We start from the raw sequence: 21,617 nt of genomic DNA, 5'->3' as shown, positions 1-21,617 counted from the left end.
TCCCAATGTGTGGGCAATACTTCATTTTGATCAGAACCACCTACTACTAAAACATTTCAAATAAACGTTGTGTTAACTAGGTTTGTTAGCTGAACTAGCAGAAGTAACTAGCAGTTAAAGTTTTGATGTGGAGCATTTCGATTGTTATAGTCCTTGAGACACGTTACCGTAAGTGGGAGACATCCATCCTCTACTGCCTTTCTGCAGCTGTTCTCATCGTTACATTTTGTTTCCCTTCAGATGCCAGTGCGCGGCTGGCTTCACAGGGCCGCACTGTGAACTGAACATCAATGAATGCCAGTCGAACCCGTGCAGAAATCAAGCCACCTGTGTGGATGAATTAAACTCATACAGTTGTAAATGTCAGCCGGGATTTTCAGGCAGCAGGTGTGAAACAGGTATATATGTATGTAGTATTCACAGCAATACTAAAGATAGTGATATAACAGAATCAATTTTTACCTGCACCTAGCACCACCTATTTGGATAGAAAAAAACCTTTAATAAGCATTGTTTAATTATTTAATCTTCAGAGCCATCTAATAAACTAGGTAATCTTATCTACAATAGCACAGACGAGGATGTAGAAACTTAGAGGTGTAAGGGGGGAATGAGAAAATAGAATTTAGTAGAACTCTTCACATTCTATAAGTTTAGAAGGGACGCTTTGATAAGCTACTTGATTAAGGAGGTCGCAGGCCATGGACACGTTTGAGAATCACTGCTAAACTGCTTGCTCGGGGCACTTCGGCCTTTTAACTGTAGGACTTTTGTTTTGAGTGAGGTATGTAGGATTAGGGCAGAGCTGAATTGGTCATGAACTAGGGAAGAGCCAGAGCCCTGAGTAGGGATGGAATGGGTGCCCTTAAGGTAGTTGTCTCTCCTTCTCTCCTGCGCCAGTTACTCCACTCTACTGGGTCATTCCCAACAGCATCCAGCCATGCTTTAGTGTCTCTCATCTTTAGTAACTCCCCACTCGTACCTCTCCTTCCAACCACGCCCTATATCTGTTTCCTTTCACTACTGAGTATTTTTCCTATCTTAGATACTCACCGATTATTTTATTTAAAAGAATCTGTTTTATATTTTGTAAAGAATATATTTTTAATTTTGAAACCACTTCTCAGGTCATCCTATTTACTGCAGTGGCTGCTATGACAGTAGCCCTGTGTACCTGCTGCTTACTTTAGACATTGAAAAACGCCCTGCAAGCACCATGGTCTGCACACTTTCCTTATTTGTTGCAGAACAGTCTACGCGCTTTAACCTGGATTTTGAAGTTTCTGGTACCTATGGTTACGTCATCCTAGACGGTGTGCTTCCATCTCTCCATGCCATAACCTGCACATTCTGGATGAAATCCTCTGACATCAACAACTACGGAACGCCAATCTCCTATGCGCTGGAGAATGGCAGCGACAATACCTTCCTTCTGACCGATTACAATGGGTGAGCAGAAATGGCAGGAAGTCTTATCCCAGCACCAAGTTAGACCTCCCACTGGGCCTGGGGAGCAGGGGCGTCAGGTGCCTCGGCATGATAGCAGGGTGACAGTAACCACAGGGAACATAGTTCTGTAAGAGGGCAATTTTCGTGATAATACCTTATACATGTATTTTGCTACTTACTAAGCATTTTCTTGTTCTGTTACTAAGTACTGCTGTTTACTAAATACTTCATTTGATCTTAACATGTCCTGAGGAACTCATGCACATTTAACATATTAAAACAAAAGTTCCAAAGACACTAAATGGTTTGTCTCAAATCTCACACTCTGGGAGTGGCAAAGCCAAGTCTCCGACTCTGACTCGTAGAGCCTTGCTCCTTCTTGTCCATATCAGGGCCTCCAAGGGTCAAGGGATATCAGCGACATCGCTGACCTGTGAGAGACACATATTGAGTGTGAAGCAGTCTACAAACTCGGGTGTGCAAGATGACATTTCTTTTTCCTTTTTGGATCAATTAATTTCAGTTTCAGGGTCCCATCCCTTCGGGCTATCAGGCCCCTCAACCTCAGCTATTTCTCTCACTACTGAGTGGATTCTTGCAGATTAATTCATAGAACCCAGAGTTTTGATAAAATCCACAAACCTGGACAGGACTCCCATTATTGGTCATCTGCCCACATTACTAATCCCTGAGCTGTCCATTGCCTCAGCTCTGTGGTCCCTTCAGAACCACTCCTCTTCACCACATGTGGAATCCTTGGCGAGGCTGAGGTTTATACCTTCCATCTGAATAGATTCTGTGGTTTACTGCATGGCCTGCTCCTCTCAGACACCTCCAAATTTGTGGCCTATTGCTACTGAGAAGGTTGCAAGCCTCAAAGACCCACTGAGCTCTCTTTCCAGAGGAAAACCAATATTATAAAAATATTATTTCATCATAAAGATCATGGAATAGGGGCTAAGAAGATGCCGGGAAAGATATGTAATGAGTTCTTATCAGTTTTCCCTAATCTTGTCTTTTTCTCCATTTGCTTTTGAAAATATTTCACTTTAAACTGCTTATTATCTTTGACATTTCCCTAAGTGACGGAGTTGTTGGAACCCTCGTGTGTTGGTCACCTTTGTTTAATTCTAGTTATTATTTTCTTTGGATCCACATGCTTTGTCTGCCACGTGATAGCTTTGGCAATGAAGAGACAGACTTATTTTCCAAAGTTTGTTCCTGATTTTAAGAACATACATCTAGAGGAAGGCAACCATTCTATGCTTGTACAACTCTCATTGCTTGCACTTTATTTTTGCATTTTATTTTTTTAAATGTATCTTTATTGTTGAAAGTATTACAGATGTCTCTTTTTTATCCCCCCATTGATCCTCTCCACCTCGCCTTCACCACACTATTGTTCGTGTCCATGGGCTATGCATATATGCATATAAGTTCTTTGGTTAATTTCTTCTTGCCTCCCCACCTTCCCTCTGAGATTTATCAGTCTGTTCCATGCTTCCATGTCTCTGGATCTTTTTGTTCATCAGCTTGTTTTGTTCATTAGATTCCACATATGAGTGAGATCATGTGACACTTGTCTTTCTCTGACTGGCTTATTTCACTTAGTATAATACTCTTCAGGCCTCTCAAAGGGTAAGAGATCCTTCTTTATTACAGTTGCATAGTAACCCATTGTGCAAATGTACCACAGCTGTTTTTTATCCACTCATCTACTGGTGGCATTCCTTTCATTCTTGGCTTACTCTCTCCAGAGTGGATGGTCAGTTAAATTGGACCAATGTGTCTCAGCTCATCCTAAGACTTTTTCCTAGTCCTCCATGTTTAAGAAACACAAATATTCAGTGAGCTACGATAAAGCGTAATTAGTAAATCAAATCTGCTTCTGTGAAATATGACCAATTCGGGGGGTGGGGGGAAGAAGTAATGGTTTTATACAAAGTGCTTTACCCACATGGAAAGAGAAGAAAAAAATAGAAGCATTCCCCACAGGTGGGATTACAACATATGACTGATGACTATGTCCCGTGGAATCTTTCCACAGCTGGGTTCTTTATGTGAACGGCAAGGAAAAGATAACAGATTGTCCCTCCGTGAATGACGGCAGTTGGCATCATATTGCAATCACATGGACAAATGTGGATGGAGCCTGGAAAGTCTATATCGATGGGAAATTATCTGATGGTGGTATGGGTCTCTCCGTAGGTTCGGCCATACCTGGTATGTCTTAGCAAAAGAAATAGAATTGTGTTAATCACTAAAAGTGGTGGTGCTTAGGTGAACATGGAGTTTGCTAGCTTTGTTGCGTTAGGTTTTAGACAAAGATCAATAAGTCTCTCTTTTATTTGCTACCCCCTGACTATCCAGACGGTAAATTATTAGAAGCTTTTTCTAGGTGTGCTTTGTGACCCTCTGTGTAGGAAATGCATGTGGGGCTTTAGTAAGACTATCAAGAAGCATTTTTTTAAAAAATATTTTATTGATTTTCTACAGAGAGGAAGGGAGAGGGATGGAGAGTTAGAAACATCGATCAGCTGCCTCCTACACACCCCCCACTGGGGATATGCCCGCAACCAAGGTACATGCCCTTGACCAGAATCAAACCTGGGACCCCCCAGTCCGCAGGCCGACGCTCCATCCACTGAGCCAAACCGGTTACGGCTCAAGAAGCACTTTGAACTAACATGTCTTCCAAGGAGATTCATTGCTGGTGTTGTTTGTATGTTGGTTTTGTTTTGTTTTATGATCAGTCTTCACAGTATACAAATATATCCAGTGCACAAGCTGGAGCACTAAAAATCAAAACTCCCCTCTATAAACACTTTTAGAAAAATATTTGAAGAGTCTTAGTTTGAAGGAAAGCAAAAGTATTAGGCGATCCAGGGTTCGCAGCATTGTACAAGGCAATAAGCTTGCTCTATAGAGATTTTCCTATGATCTGCATCAAATGAGGAGGAATGGTTGGCAGTTTAATAATGTGGAAACATTGTGTTTCAATGGGAAGTGGCATTACCAGGTAAAGTAGGGTGGAGGTTTCTTGTTTTCAACTATCTCTTCCCTGGGTGGTGGGATGGCAGATATCTTTTATTTTCTTCTTTATTCTTTTCTGATATTTTCATAATGATTTCATTTATAATTTAAAAAACAGCATTTCTATCTCTTAAAAAATTAAACCCTGATGCAAGAGTGAAAAGTAGGTTAAAGGAATGGGGAGGGGAGGGAAGCTGTAATAGTGTCCACCCAGGGAGATGGTTGTCAGATCTCAGCAGTAAGAATGAATTGGAGTCAAAAAATATTGCAGAACCCATTTAACAGAGCTCAGCGAATGACTGGTTTCAGTTTGGATGAAGAAGCTTATTGAAGAGCCTGTAAGCTAAGATAGGAATTCTAGGGGAAGCACAATTATCAGAGCAAGAGTTGGAGTCGGGGAAGATTCTGTATTTGGTTTTAGACATAATGTGTTTGAATTTTGATCACAGGAATACATTCAACCAAAAACATAGGTTGACACAACTTTATATCAAATTGACAATTGTTTTTAGTGATAAGGTCTGATTGGCAAGGATTCAGCATGGTTGAATTGTATAAAGGTTGTGATACAGCCTTTCTGGGAAACAATTTAGAAACTTCCATCAAGAGCCTTAGAGAAATGCTTTGCATGCAATCAACAATTCAACTACCAAAAATCAAATATTTATGTACTAATATATTTATCTCAAGGTATCCAATTAGAAGTGGTTGTTTAGTTAATTAAGCAAATTATAGATTATTGTACATTCATATAAAATAACTATTAAAACTCATGAAACAAGAACATGTTCAAGAAAAAAAAAAAGATTGAAATATCATGTATATTGTGATCCTGAGTTGTGTGTTTTAAAATATCACATACATGCACACTAAAAAATAAATTAAAATTAAAATATAACCTAGAAGGAAATACACTTTTCCTAGAAGGAAAAGTATTAAATGATTATTTCTGGGTAGGGTGAATTCTTTATATTTATTTTTTTCAAATTTCCATCCATGTGTATGTATTAATTTTTAATTATTCATTTTATAAGAAAGAGATGTAGGTTGGGAAATCTTGAAAGAGGGATCTATAGACATTGATCGGCAGGTAAGTGAGGTCAGATAGGGAGAGCAGTTGAAGGAAGAAGTGAAGAAGTGGGGGTAGGATCCTAGGGGCATCAGCATATAAGAGGCTGGCAGATAAAGGAGCAAAAAGGTTCAGGGAGAACCAGGAGAGGATGTTCTCATGGAAACCACATGGCACCAGCAAGGCTCCTGGCAGGGAGCCGGTGGCACACACGAGGCTAACTGAAGAGTTGAATGAAGGGACTCTTCAAAAGTATGACCAAGGTTAAGAGAACCAAAATAAGATAGTAAAACACCCCATGAGTAGCATCAATGGAAAGTCATGAGGGATGGGCCTGAAACGACAAGGAGTGAGAGCTGTTGCCAGAATTTAGGCGAGTCCTTTAACGATGGAGAGAAATCAGTCAGTGGGAGTAGTGATGTCAGACAGAGGAAGGCAGCCACTATCCTCCATTGCCTGGGAGGAAAGTATCCAGGATATTAAACTTCCTCATCTCATCTTCTTATCTCGGGCTGGTCCTTCCATTTGCCGTAGTGCTGGGTGTTATCCTGCATCTAGAAGGGTTCAGGAATCTGGAGAAGGGGCTGTGTGTAAATTAATAAAGAGACTAGAAATATAAATTTGGAATACATGGGGGATCCAGAGGAGATTTAGCTAGATAACCAAGTTCTCTCTCCGAATCTCGGGACCCAGGGCTTTTATTCCCACATTTTGCCCTATAGCAAAGCAAATATACATATCAAAGGTAAGGTTTGGTAAACAGTAAGATTATCAGGTTGGGGGAACTGCCTTTGGCTGTTCAGCTGTTTGGCAGCAGGCAGTAATATATGCAGATCTTCAGGTTTGGGGAAATGCTTTCAGCTACTCCAGCAGGCAATAATAGGTATCTTCAGCCCTGCTGAAGCCTCAAGGTTCCATCAACATTTTGATGAACTTCTTGCACTTATGACCTGCTGGAATTAGCCTCCAGCACCCCAGGAACAGAAAGAAGCCAGAGGGACAAGGAAATGATGTGATGCAGTCCATAGGTGTCAGCCTTTGGGAGCACAAAGTAGAGGGGGAAGGGTGGAGGTTAGCTCTGGAGGGACAGACACAGACCACCCAGGACAAAAGGACAGACAGTTAAATAGAATGAAATGGACAATAGAAACATGGTACAGAGAAGTCACCAGAGGTGAATATTGAAGAATTTCCATTGGATTTGTGATTAGGTGGCCACTGGCAACTTTAGAAGATTCCTTGGAATCTGTGAAAGAAATGTAAGCATTGTAGAAAAGGAGTATCAACTAATAGTCTACTATGGGGGATAATTGCCTAGGAGAAAGGAGGCCAAATAGGACTTACTATTTTGTTGACATAAAATGATATATGCATATATATGTATACCTAGTTTTATAGTTACATTTTTATAAATCTAATATTTAAATACAACTTTATTTTAAGTTGTTTAATAAAACATTAAATTTGTCCTTATTGATAAAACATGCAGTAAATGTACATAACTGAGCTTTTTAATAATTTTCCCTAATACATTTATGTTGGCTGTGCTTTTGTTAAGTTAGCATGTTAGGAATAACAATCAGACCAGTTGCCCTCCTTTTTTTCTCTTCTCTCTTTAGGTGGCGGTGCATTAGTTCTTGGGCAAGAGCAAGACAAAAAAGGAGAGGGATTCAACCCAGCGGAGTCTTTTGTGGGCTCCATAAGCCAGCTCAACCTCTGGGACTATGTCCTGTCTCCACAGCAGGTCAATTCCATTTTCAGTGTATGACAGTAATGAGATACAAAGGTACAAAACTAGTAAAAATGTGAACAGCCTAATGATGCCCTATCTTATTGCAACCTCTGGGTTTTCAGACTTCGCCTCCAGTATCATTTGAGGCTATGATCGTAGACTAAGCCAGCTAGAGGTTATCGACAGTAACTTTCAATAAATCCCCTTTTCAGTTTCTTGGTGATGTTTTTAAATTGTTTTGGACATAATTATTTTATAAAACCTTGTTATTTCAGAGCTGGAAAAGACCATAGAGAATAATACTTCAAACCCCTCTCCTTAAAGTGTAGGAATTTAGGGGTGGCATAAAATTATACATAGAGAGTTACAGATGAGTGAGTAGTTAAAGCAGTCCAGTGGCCTGGGTTCAAATCCCTGTTTTACCACAAACTTGCCATGATAATTTTGAACATGTTACTCCCTCTCTCTAAGCTTTAGGGTGTGTGTGTGTGTGTGTGTGTTATCTATGAAGATAAACAGAACGGCATAGTGGAGGTTGGGATTTAACCTAATCCTGCATGCACTGTCATGGTGTTGTTTGTCACATGCTAAGGGCTTGATAAATGCTTGCTCTTATTATTAGTGGCAGAGCTTGTCTAAGCTTTTATTGCCTCAACTTTAGATCAGAGATAGAAGACAGGACAATGGAGAGAGGGGACCCCTACAGCACCTTAACAAACTACAAAGCTTCAGACAAATTCTCTGCATAGAATTTCCGAATTTCCAGCAAAATAAAATATTTGGGAAAGGGAAAGATGGAGGCGAAGAGGAGTGTGGGGGAGAGAATTTTCCTGTTGCCCAAAATCATATCTTACAAAAGCCTGCTTCCCTCCACCCCACCCCATCCAAAATCTGCAGATGTTTTTAGCAGGACTACGTTAAGACATAATAACTCTGTCTCAGAGAAACAAGGAAGGTTTACCTAAAGATGTGTTTTTAAATCTTCAGGTGAAATCATTGGCTACCTCATGCCCAGAGGAGCTCACTAAAGGAAATGTGTTAGCCTGGCCTGACTTCCTATCGGGAATTGTGGGGAAAGTGAAGATCGATTCCAAGAGCATATTCTGTTCCGGTTAGAGTTTCCTTCTTCCATAGACTCTGCTATCTCTTGACTACTTTGGGTTTCTAGCAAAAGGAGACACTTTGAAATTCTGTTAGTCAAAGAGTGTGTGCCCTTTAGTCTGTTGGTTAACAAATAGTTCATTTTTACCCAACTGCATCCAAAGGATTTTATTTAACTACTAAATATATTATGAATAACAGGGTACAAATTAATTGTGGAATAAACTTGGACAAAGGTAGAATAAGATAAGGAAAATCAGACGAGAAGAGGGATATGGTCAGTTTTTAAGTGCCCAGCGAAGTCCTGTCCTCCCATTTGAGATGGGCACTCTCTCGGCTCTGCACTTGCTAGCAGCCCTGCAGGGGCAGGTAGCACAGTGGATGTTATAACCTGCACATTTGATAGTCAAACTCGGAATGATCAAAACTGCACCCTAAAATTCAGTGTGTTTAAACAAATTTCTAAATATATTCTATATTCATAACTTATAAGAACATTTTAATTATTCCTAAAATATTTTCTTTAAAATATCTATATATATCTATATATCTATATCTATCTATCTATCTATATCTACCTATAGATATAAATAGATGTAGATAGATAGATAGATATAGATATAGATATTTTCCCCCTGAAAGAGGGAAAGTTGTTTGTTGGCTCAAATATTTTTTTTTTTTGTTAATTTTTCTTCCCAGTGATTTTAATATCAGTAGCGTGGCTCTCAAATGTTGGAATAACATACGATTTTAAAACCTTGACCTGGTGATGCTCCACTGTTGTTGACAAGCTCTCTACCTGTGTTGTTTGCCCTCAGATTGCCCACCCTTAGAAGGAGCCATACCTCATCTGCGGACTGCATCAGTAGACTTAAAACCAGGCTCCAGAATCAGTCTGTCGTGTGATCCAGGCTTCCAGATGGTTGGGAACCCTGTGCAGTACTGTCTGAATCAAGGACAGTGGACACAACCATTCCCTCACTGTGAACGTGAGCTGCCTTTGTTGAAGGCATTTTAGTGCCTCTTGAAAAATACTGGAATCATAAGAACGCTTTTCAGGAATGCTGTGTAAAAACTAGATACTTTACAGTAGCAAATAGAGAAAATATTCATTGAGTGCTTCCTTTGTGCAATGAGCCCTGTGTGCTGGGCACCAGAAGGGTGGTGGGCAATGAAGATCCAGAGAGACCACCCAGCTGCAAACTGAGGCTGGCTGCTGCTAGTGCCGGGCTCCGGCCCCTTAGCAGGGGATACAGGGCACCCCAAGGCCAGGTGTCGCTTGCATGGGGTTTGTGGACCTTTGAGAGATTTTAAGAAAGTTCGCAGCAAGAGTCAAGACAGGTCTCTTATCTGGAAATGCCATTGGGAGTGGCTTAGGTGGGCCCAAAATTTGGCTGGGTGAGTTGTCAGGGAATCACCTGGGAGGCGTTAGCTATGTTGATGGAGACTCAGAAAAGGTGCAGTCCTGCACCTGCAGGGGGCGGGCTCAGCAAAGGAGCAATGAATGGCCTCTGCCAGCACTTCCGTCTGGGAGAAAGCGCCCCTCCAGCCCTCACCCTGAGGCCAAACAGTTTAGTTCTTCCTGTTTGTCCCTAGTGCTTTTGGAGTCACGGCCATAGTGGCTGGGCCTCGGAGGTAATGAGTCTGTGCAGGTCCATGTGTGGGCCCTTTAAGAGAAATGCCTGGGTCTCAGGCAGCCCTCCATCTCACTCATCCACAATCCCTCCTGGTTTTTATAGCCAGAAGTTATGGGACCGCTCTTCCTGGCACTAGAACTCTGGGCTGGGGGCCTAGTGTGGGGCTGGGGCCCTTTGCTTCAGAGGGGGACCTCTGTAGCCAAGATATCCCTCCCAATTATTAACCGCCACACATGGGTGTGGGACCAGTCCATTCTGCCTCTCTACCCCTCCTACCAGTCTCGATGTGGGTTTTTCTTTATATCTTTTGTTATAGGACTTTTGGTCAGCTAGACTTAAGGTGGTTTTCAATGATGGTTGTGCTACCACCCCTAGAGCACTCTCCATCTAATGTGTGTGGGCAATGGAAAATTCATGCTTAACACAACTATCTGTCAATAAATAAAATGTCCCTTAAGCATTTGTCCCTAATGTGGTTGTATCCTTCCTGGTCACATTTAGGCATTAGCTGTGGGTTGCCACCCTCTTTGGAGAATGGCTTTTATTCAGCCGAGGACTTCCATGCTGGCAGCACAGTGACCTACCAGTGCAACAATGGCTACTATTTGTTGGGTGATTCAAGGATGTTCTGTACCAATAATGGGAGCTGGAATGGCATTTCACCATCATGCATTGGTGAGATAAATCTTGACAATTACTGTGTTGATTTAGTCAAATTCTATGGGAGACAGTCATCCCAAACCCCTGAGACTCTCTCATGGTATTTCTTTGTTAACTTCATCTCTTCCCAGTAAGCTCTGGGCAAACCGCAGTGATAAAGCAGCTGTCCATAGAGCTGCCAAAAAGTTTAAATTTTTACTAGGCTCCATATTAAGAGTATCTTGATGTTGTTGGTTTTTTTTTTGTTGTTCTTCTATTTACCCATCTATAAACTAAAGAAAAAATAGCTTTTATTATATATCTGAATGTGATTATGATTTTATTTAAAATTTATATAGAGAATAGAGTGCTATACATTAAGTGATACGTAGTGATTTAAAAATAAAAACAAATGCTTGATACATAAGAAAAATTAACTTTGCTCTTTGTGATCTGTCTTCATTTTAGATGTTGACGAATGTGCACTTGGGTCCGATTGTAGCAAGTATGCTTCCTGCCTGAACACGAATGGGTCCTACACTTGCTTGTGTAACCCTCACTACACGGGAGATGGTAAACACTGTGCAGGTAACTAGTATATGTGTAATTGGCAAGTTTATTTAAATTTTTTATTCAAGTGTATATTTCCAATGTATATTATTTGAAAATAAGATAATATTTTCAACATCAAAGAGGAGATGGGGAAGATAAACCAAATTTAAAAAGACACATAAGTAACAACTAAAAGTGCTTTAAATTAGCACTGTGCCTCTCCCAATCTCCCAAGTTCTGAACAACAAAACTGAGAGCCAGCTATATCACCCGACTATTGAAGAAATGCCTACAGAGTAGAAAATAATAGAGTGAGTTTAGAAATATAACCAGTGGCTTCCACTGCCTCAGTCAGAACAAGGAAGATGCATTATCACATCTTTGTCATCAGTATCTTTCCTCTGCCCCAGCCACACAGAATAATATCATTGGGAAAAAAAAATAGACATCTTGCCTTACCACATCTCTATATATTGTGATAACTTTGATAATACCCATCTCTCCACCCATCAGTATTTTTCTGCATTTATTATGAGAAAGCAACTACCAGCAAATAGTAAAGAATAATTCTCAAAACCTGTCTCATAATTTCATTGACTTTTTGAGAGCATTTCATGTAAAGTCCTTAGTGTTTAAGTGCTCTTCAGAAAAATTGAATCAATATCTCTTCCCTTTTGGAGAATTCAAGTATTATAGTCACTTCTGTTACTCAGAGCTAGCCGCACATCTCCCCTTAACTTATTTCCCTTCCTACAAGTGGTGACTGACCCCAAATTTGCAAGTGGTAGGGGCTCACCATCTGTAGTCTGTTTGAATAGTGAGGCTGGAGACTTCTCCTAAATGTGCTTTGGATGAGCTTGAGAGAACATCAGTTACTCTGGAATGATGGGTATGAGGTTAGGGGAAGTCAAAGGGACTGAATCCTTGTTAAGCCATGCCCTGGCTCCACCACTGCCTCCCAGTATATACCTGCCATTTCGGCCAGATAAATTTTTATATATTTTTTGCTGTTTCAAAATATTGTTTAATTGCCTATTAAATATATTTTCTGGTCTAATCAGTCATCATATCTCTAGCTTTCATGTGCCTGCCTTCAAAAGCCTTTTCCTCAGAATCTAACTGGCACCTAACCTGTAGTAGAATTATTTTGCCATGAGGCCTTGGATGGTTGTGTGAAAGCCACTTACTGTTCCCCCAAAACTGCTTCTCTCTTTCAAGAACCAATAAAATGTAAGGCTCCAGGCAATCCAGAAAATGGCCACTCTTCTGGTGAGATTTACACAGTGGGTGCCGAAGTCACATTTTCTTGTGAGGAAGGATACCAGCTGATGGGCGCAAACAAAATCACATGTTCAGAATCTGGAGAATGGAGCCATCTAATACCACATTGTGAAGGTATGTTGAGTAAATTGCCCACGTTTATGGTGTTGGGCAATCCTAGACATTTGCGGGCTAGAAATGTCAAGGATTGTATTGCGTCAATGTTCTTAGTATCTAAAACCCAACTGTTAGGCTTATGTATAAACATGACAAGAAAACCTAGAGCTACCCTTGAACTTTCAGAGACTCTGCACACCCTCACTAAGAAAAGCAATGCTTTTGTGTTTCGTCCTCACAGCTGTTTCCTGCGGTGCACCAGCTGCTCCAGAAAACGGTGCCATTGATGGATCAGCATTTACCTACGGCAGTAAAGTGATATATAGGTAAGCGTCTAAGATTGAAACGACATTGTAGAAGTTGTTGGTGACTGCTGGCAGTGATATAATACTGGGAGAAAGGAGGAAGAATAGTCCCAGAGGAAGGTTTTGAATTAATATGGAATTAACCGGGTTGTGTGTAGTATGAAGAAATTGAATGCAATAATCTATCCAATGGTAGTCATATCTAGAATCCTTAAATCCCTAAATCACAATCTGTTACTCCCACCAGCACCTCCTTGAGAAGCTTTAAGAATGGATGCCATGTAAGAAAGCTCTGCAAGCTAATGAATATCTTTGGTTAAAAGGGGAGCTTTGGTCTGGCCAGTGTGGCTCACAGATTGAGTGTCAATCTGTGAACTAGGAGGTCATGGTTGATTCACGGTCATGCATGTGCCTGGGTTGTGGGCTCAGTCTCCAGTGTGGGGCGTGCAGGAAATAGCCAATCAATGATTCTCTCTCATCATTGATGCCTCTCTCTCCCTCCCCTCCCCCCTTCATCTCTGAGATCAATATAAATAAATAAATAAATAAGCAAGCAAGCAAGCTTTGGCTCCAACTCTGATATTTAAAATCTAATATTACAGGGGCTAATACTAGACCAGACCACTCTCAAACCAAGAATGTTCTGTTTGCAGCTGCTAATCCATGACACAAACTGGAGGCAAGCCAAATCCTTAAATCTGTAGTCCTTATCACCCAGCAAGATCCCTGTGGGGAAGATGTACAGTACTGAACCATAAAAAAAATAATTTCAAAGCATTATTCAGTAGGAAAAAAGAACTCTTCCAATATGAATAAGTTCTCAATATTTTGGGGGAGCTTGGGCACAGATAAAATTATGGGAAGTAAAGCAAATTATATTCTGTCCTTTTCCTTTATCTCCTTTAGGTGTAATAAAGGATATACTCTGGAGGGTGATAAAGAGGCATCCTGTCTTGCTAGCGGTTCTTGGAGTCACTCTCCTCCTGTGTGTGAACCGATCAAGTGTTCTAGCCCTGAAAATATAAGCCATGGGAAATATGTTTTGAGTGGGCTTACCTACCTTTCTACTGCATCGTATTCCTGCGAGAGTGGATACACGTAAGTCCACAGATACCAGCCAAGCTTTCTACAATACCGTTACTCACCATTTACTCAGTAGGTTTCATTTGCATGTGACTGGCTGGTTTTCAATACAAGTTTCTCAAATTGGTATGACTCCTGAGGCCTAGCTTAGAGTGAATGCCCAGGGAAATATTTCATCTGGAAACTCTAGTTCAATTGCTATAAGCATTTAGACATTAAACATGAAGGCAAAAAGTGTTGTGAAGTGTAGACAAGACCTGGATTTTTTGGTAAGTGACTTACCAAGCTTATATCATCATCACATGGATGTTATAAAAAGCATGTCAAGTTAAGGGCCTGGGTCCTTAATATTGTAAGAAGGTAATTTGAATAATAGGGTGTGTGTTGCGGGGGTGGGGGGGGCGCAGTGGAGTTCAGGGGCGCACAAACAGAGGGGACAATGGAGAGAATCAGTCTGTGATCAGAAACTTGGGCAACAGGATCTGAAGTGAAACAGATCAAGTGCACAGAACGTGGAGTGAGTAATACAGGCAATCAGAATCAGCTTGGCAAGCAAAGATGGATGAGCCATGCCACAGGAGGCGAGGATTGCAAAATCTGAGGGAGATCACGGGTCAGAGTCATGAGCAACACGATTCAGATCCCAGGCTCAGGGCCAGGATAGTGCCCTTTGACCTCAGTGACCCTGAGCATCTCAGTAATCCTGGGTGTCTGTCTCCTAGCCAGCCTGCTAACCCCTTCTGATCTAGGTAACCTATTCACAAGGTCTGGAGGGCCCTACAGCACCACCAATGAGCACATTTTATTTTGCACCAAGTCATGTTGTTTTAGCCCACTCATTGTTTTAAAGGGCCTACAGTCTGCTCAGGTTTCCCTTCCTTTTATATAAAGCAATAAAATATGAAGAAGTTTTATATTTATGTATTTAGATTCCTCAGGGGTCCCCTGTTCTAAGTCCTTCCTGTTTCAATGCCATAGCAGGAAATAAACAGGCAATGAAAGAGGCGCTGTCATTCTTTCTTGTAGCTTACAGGGCCCTTCCATCCTTGAATGCTCGGCATCCGGCAGCTGGGACAGAGCGCCACCTACCTGTCATCTTGTTTTCTGTGGAGAGCCTCCTGCCATCAAAGATGCTGTCATCACCAGCAGTAACTTCACTTTGGGGAGCACCGTCACTTACACCTGCAAAGAAGGGTGAGTAACCTTGTGCGGTAAGGAGCGTTGGGAGCCGCTGAGGGCAGGGATGCTCCCGACTGTGGAGATGGGCTCCCCTGAACGTTAAATTACATTTCCTGTCAGCCAAAGCCAAGGAGAGCTTTATGCTCTTATTCCCTGACGGCAGAAAGGGAGCATATTCTCCTGAGGGAACCATATTTGCTTGGAATTAGAGTAATTTAGCAAACTGGGCCTTGAGTAATGGACATTGGGCAATGTGGTGGAAAATATCATCACACTTTAATTAAAGATGCAAAAAGCACAGCTAAATAAGCATTTATCCTCTGCAAACCAAAGGCAAGACTTTAAATCACAACAGAAAGATGACATGTCTTTAAGAAAAAAATACTCAATTTCAGGCTATTACATTTTTAAAGATCTCATTTTAATTCAGAGATGAATTTGAAAAACAAAAACAAAACAGGATGCAGATTACAAAGAGCTTATACCCTCAATGTCTCATTTGATCCTCACAAAAGCCCCATGAGGTGCAGAGAAAAGAGAGGTCACTCTGGATGGGTGATCTGCTTAGCGTCTCAGACAGGCCAGGAAGAATTGAGGGGTAATTGAATCCCAGGTGACCTGACATTTCCCCGCCGGCTTCCTCAATGAACATTTTCACCATGTGTGGTGCTTTCACACTCCAGATTTACCACCGTGGCTTTTCACACAGTGGGAAGCAGGAACCACAGGAAGTTGCCATTGCCTGGGTTTATAAGCTCAGCTCTGGCCTTCACTAACTGTGTGGCCTTGGGAAAATTGTGTAACCTCTCTGTGCTTTGATTTCCTACATCAGATGAGTTCATTAAAGGATCATAATTCTTATGGATAATTCAAGGAATAAAATGATATAATGCTTGGCCTAGCAAGAAAAAATTAATAAACTCAACAAAAATTGCCATTATTATGATGATTGAAGCACAACTGAGAGGGTACAGTTTCTGTACAGTTATCGAAGCTGAAGTTCATTTCACTTGATAGACCGTCCCACAAATACAGGCCTGCCAGCAGGTGGTGACATTCTGTTGCAAACTGCATAAATAGCAGACAGAAATCTCAAAACTTAGCACCTTAAGTGAAAAGGAAAGCTTTAATATTAAACTACCAGTGCAGGAGTTAGCTTCTTATGGCTTCATCTCTCTCTGGCAGATTAAAAACTCATTTAAAAACTGCTTCAGAATAAACCACATAGACTAATAAAATTTAGTCGTTTTTGTGAAATGTTATCAAATACAATAACTAAATATTGACAGTGTCTTGTTTTTTTTTCTCATTTAAAAAGTGAGGCATTGTCACCATATAAAACTAGAAAATAAAAAAGTTATTTTTAAAAATTACCTAAAGATAAATGTAGTGATATTTTACTATATTTCTTCCCAGAATATTGTCTTTGCATATGTTTCCTAGTATTAAAGATCACACTGTATATAAAATTTACATTTTTCTCCTTTACAAATCTTACGTATATTTTTGTCACTAATCATTCACTTATAACATTTCGTAAGAGTTCTGTATCTGCCTAATGTTATATCTATATATTATACAAAAGGGATTTATTAAAAGAAGAATTAAAGACAATAATGAAGATCATTACAAGTCTGTACATAGGTAGAGGGTTTTTAATTTTTCAAAGGACTTTTGTGGGAACTATCTCATGTCTTCTGGCACATGTCAATAAGAATATCTCCATGGATGGAACTGGAGAGCTTTATGCTAAGTGAAATAAGCCAGTCAATGAAGGAAAAATACCACATGATCTCACTCATTCATGGATAATAAAGACCACTATAAACTTATGAACAATAATAGATACAGAGGCAGAGCTGCCTCAAACAGACTGTCAAACTGCAGCGGGAAGGCCGGGGAGGGTTGGGGGGCAGAAGTGGGGAGTAAGAGATCAACCAAAGGACTTATATGCATGCATATAAGCATCCAATGGACATAAGACACTGGGGGGTAGGGGAGGCCAGAGGATTGTCAAGGGCGGGGGAAAAAAGGAGACATATGTAATACCCTTTGTAATACTTTAAGCAATAAAACAAACAAACAAAAAAGAATATCTCTGGCCTAGACACCAAGACTTGGAGCTGTGGGATCATATGATATGCACATTTTTAACATTGCTAGATAGTGTTTGACGTTTATCAGTCGTTTTCTTTATAGTCTGTTTCTAGTGTGTGCCAAATTCAAGAAATTCTTCCTACCCTGAGATCATACTCAGCATCTCTTCTTTCTTCCTGATCAGTTCAAAGATCTTGGATAACATTAATTTCTATCACGCTGCTCATCGTAAATGTCATATCATTATCTACATTTTATTTCCCCTTTTTCTTACAACTTTCCAAATTAGTCATTTTTAATATACTCAATGCTTACTTAGATCTACTCATGTGTTTATTAATCTCTTCGTCACTATTGGAGCTTTGCTTTTTGTTTGTTTTGCATCCCATTCCTTCCTTTTGGACTTCGTGTTTCTAATTCCTAAAGCATTGTCCTTTATATTTTTCTTTGGGCAGGACATAGTGAATTATACAATCTTTGTCTGAAAATAATAGTTTTATCCTTGCTCTTGAATTATAGTTTAGCTGGGTGTACAAGTCTACATTAATAGTATTTTTCCCACAAACATTTTGAAGATGTTCCATTGCCTTATCACTTCTAATGTTGCTATTGAGAATTCCATCACAGGCTAATTTAGTGGTTCTCCCCTGGGGGCAATATTGCCCTACAGGAACATCTGGCAATGTCAGAAGACATTTTTGGTTGTCACAACTGGAGGAAAGGTGCTATTGGCATCTAGTGGATAGAGTCCAGGTATACTGCCAAATAGCCTACAAGGTAGAGGACAGACCCCTACTCCCAGCAGAAAATTGTCTAGTCCAAAATGGTAATAGTGCTGAGAATGAAGAAACTCTTGTTGAATTGTTGTCCCTTTAGGTATTTTTTTTTAATTTATCTTTGTTGGTTTGGTGTTTCTCTGTGATGTGACTAATGGTGCGTTTATCATTGTTCATCTTGTCCAGGACACATTGCACTTCTTACATCTGAGAATGGATGTCTTTCACCAATTTTAAAATAGTCTCATCCAGTTTCACATCAAATGTTCCTTCTTCTTTACTTCCTCTCTTCTCTCTTTTTGTCTTATTAGATTATACTTTGGACCTTTTCTTTCTATTTTCCATATTTATTGACCTATCACATTTTCCATCTCTTTATAAGCTTTTGTTGCATTTGGGTAATTTCCTCACATATTTCTTCCAGTTCACTAATGTTTCTTTCTACTATGTGTAATCTATTTTTGAATGTGTCCATTAATTTTCAGAAATTATTTTCTATACGTTTTAGAATTTCTATTTGTTTATTTTTCAAATATTTCTTGTTATATAGTCTCTTCTTTTTAAATAAGATTTTGTGTCTTTCTTTTAGTCCTTATTTCAAGGTTGTAGGTTCCATTCCTGGTCAGGGCATATACAAGAATCAACCAATGAATGCATAAATAAGTGGAGCAACAAATCTCTATCTCTCTATCTCTCTTTTTCTTCTTTCCTCCCTCTTCCTCTGAAAAAAAATTATTTTTACAAAGATATTATCTCATCTAAAGCACTGGCTTTAGCTCCACTCTTGAAGCTACTCCATACATTTCTCTGCTCCTCTGAAAGGCAAACCATTCAAGTAGTGCCGGCTTGGCCCCAGGTTCTCCTACAGCTCGTTCATTGGAGCTCATTAGGAGGCTTCAGTACAGATCCCAGCCCCTCCACACATTTCCATGACTGGAAAAGGAGGCTCCACTCTGGCTCAGGTGCCAAACTTGCAGCGCCGGGGGACAGACATTCCGTTGGCAAAGACAGACATGTCTGCCAGCTCAATCTCAGATCCGCACTTCTCTTCGTTAAATATTGCCTTGCAGAATTAGAAACCTTGAACTGGCCTAAAACAATTCTTTCTCCCCACCCGACATTTATGGGTTGCTAACAAACTGGTGGACGCCTAGGCTAAGGACAGAGTTTTGTGGCTTTCACCAACATGTGAAACTCCCACCTAGCTTACTTCTATGCATCGATACTCTTTAGGTCATATGGTTAATAAACCACTTAAATAGCTTTCTTTTCTAGTGACATTTTGTCTGATAAAATCTAAGATTCTTGTCAAAAACCACTTCCAGTTAATCTGTGCCTACCACGTCTCCGCCCATCAACTGTCACAATCTGTCAAAATACACACTTCTAGTGCTCACCACTTCCTTTTCTGGGGGTTCATATGCTTTTCCAACTACTTGTAAGTTCTCAGATGCCCCAGCTATATCACACTCCCATTTCTTTGCTCATGTTACTTTTCTGCCTTGAATGATTCCTTTTCAACTTCTCTCTGACTCCACTCAAAAGCCTTTCATCTGTGAGGCCTTCCTCTTTTCAGTCAGGATAGAATCAATCACTTCTCCTTTAAACAGCCACTTTATGTGTGAAGAGGCCTACAATGCACCAGGTAATGGAGGGGGAGGGGCGGGGGGGGGAGTGGCACAGATGTGTAAACAGTAAACGTATTGGTGTTGCATCTGTGCACTAAGGAAGTAAGTCCAGCACATAGTATGATTGCTAAATTATGTAAGTGACTCTAGCACATAGTTTGGCCCTTAAATTATTTAATGACTAAATGTTGACTGAGAATCATAAAGAAAAGTCAAGATTGTAGGTCAGAAAAAGAAATAATATAAGACCTAAGAACTCATGGGTAGTATCAAAAATGCATCCTTTAAATTCATTCATTCAAAATCTATGTATTTAGTGGTAATTTTCCATTCCATTACAGAAGAGCTTTGCTGTGATTTTCCACTAGGGAGGAATGGTTGGTGGAGATTTTCCAGAAGATGAGGGATCAGAGGTCTAACAGAGTCCTGCCAAATTACAAAGCACAGTTCTTGTGTCCTCAAGAGGCTTTGAGGAATAAGGAAGGTTCTGGAGGCAGATGCTTCTGCCACAGAACAGCTGGTCCCATTAACTAAAGGAAGCATTTTATAGATGGCATGATGGATCCTAATAAATCAGGGATGTCTCAGGTGATGTCTGTGCATTTTAGCCAATGACATATGCTAGCAACATCAAGGGACCCATGGCAGTAATGATGCATGGTTCAAAGTGTGCAAGGGATGTAAATTGTGCTATAAAACATCAGGAGCCTCTACGAATGGAATTTTTACCCAGAGCACATCCTACACAGAAGTAATAGAACCTGGGCACTCAGGCCTTGGATAATGGTTTTTTTTAAATAAAATTATGTTTTTAGCATATTGTTTTTGTATATCTCCTAGATTCTCTAAGACAAAGACCATCTAAAAATGCATTAGGCTCAGATTCTTATACAAAGAACGATGCTTATCCAAAACAATGAATGCAGCAGACTCTAACTGGAGGCAGAGCACAGCTATTGGGGGTGTCAGAGTGTGTTCATTTTGAGACAGTAATATATGTGATCATAGGTAGGGTGGATGCACACACCTCTGCTGATGCTCTATCATTTTCCCTTGATCTCATAGATTTCATAAACCTTGCTTGCTAGGGTGAAGGAATTCCAACCTCTTTCTAGTAGTTAATTTCTTATAAAACCCAAAGGGACCTCAGGAGAATGTTTGCTAACTAATGACTTAAAAATCTTTCCTGAAAGGTGGGTCAAATAATTTGTAGTTGTAATAAGGCAATACAGTTTCCAAAGGATGCCCACAAGTTGTCTAACCATTTTAAAAGAGGAAAAGAGACAGAACAACGTCATGAAAAGGTATAAGTGTTGGAATCCAATAAACTAACTTCAAATCCTAACTGCTGCTTATAGCTGTGTGACTCTAGGCAGGTTTCTTAACCTGTCTACATAATCATTCATTCATCTATAAAATGAAGAAATTAATATGTCTAAACAGATTGAATTATGTACCCCATTATTTTGGTCTCGTCACCCTTTATTAATATCAAAATGATAGACTGATTACCTTTCCATTCAGTAAGAGAGTGTGAATAAAAATAAGAATGACTCAGATATAATTATTCTAATACTGTATACCATACTATTTTGTTCTACTTCATTGAGAGAGCACTTGAGAATAATTTAAGATTTTTGCAAGTATGTCATATATGGGTAACCATCCTGTACAAAAGACTGAGAGTTATTAAGCATAATTCATTCTGGTTGAATAGCAGAGCCATATGTAGAACACAGCTTTCAGTGCTAACCACATGGTTAAGGAGACTAAAATTATAATCACTGTTTTAAAGTTCATTGAATATAAGTAAGTGTGTAACTGTGAGCTATTTGTAGGCTACATATGGCTCATAAGAGATTGTTTCAAAGACTAGTGATAAAATCAACCAACGAAAACCATCTAAAGACAGATGAAGTTCCAATTTTGAACTGAGTCAAACGGGTATAGCTTACTCATT

At 40.0% G+C, this 21,617-nt stretch overlaps 1 protein-coding gene across 1 annotated transcript in view; it reads left to right on the top strand.

Moving 5' to 3' along the window:
- The window catches only part of SVEP1 (sushi, von Willebrand factor type A, EGF and pentraxin domain containing 1), a 147,910-nt gene that overhangs the window by 87,031 nt on the left and 39,262 nt on the right, over positions 1–21,617 (top strand). Inside the window, exons 25-36 of the mRNA XM_081103278.1 lie at positions 241–398; positions 1,248–1,449; positions 3,497–3,672; positions 7,171–7,295; positions 8,271–8,394; positions 9,203–9,373; positions 10,523–10,696; positions 11,129–11,248; positions 12,431–12,607; positions 12,831–12,915; positions 13,801–13,992; positions 15,004–15,171. Of these exons, the coding sequence (XP_080959404.1) occupies positions 241–398; positions 1,248–1,449; positions 3,497–3,672; positions 7,171–7,295; positions 8,271–8,394; positions 9,203–9,373; positions 10,523–10,696; positions 11,129–11,248; positions 12,431–12,607; positions 12,831–12,915; positions 13,801–13,992; positions 15,004–15,171 (1,872 nt within the window). The remainder of the gene's footprint in view (positions 1–240; positions 399–1,247; positions 1,450–3,496; positions 3,673–7,170; positions 7,296–8,270; positions 8,395–9,202; positions 9,374–10,522; positions 10,697–11,128; positions 11,249–12,430; positions 12,608–12,830; positions 12,916–13,800; positions 13,993–15,003; positions 15,172–21,617) is intronic.

This window comes from Myotis nattereri (genome assembly GCF_964212035.1).
Source record: "Myotis nattereri genome assembly, chromosome: 12".
NCBI classification, from domain to species: Eukaryota; Metazoa; Chordata; class Mammalia; order Chiroptera; family Vespertilionidae; genus Myotis; species Myotis nattereri.
This window is presented reverse-complemented; position numbering and strand designations above follow the sequence as displayed.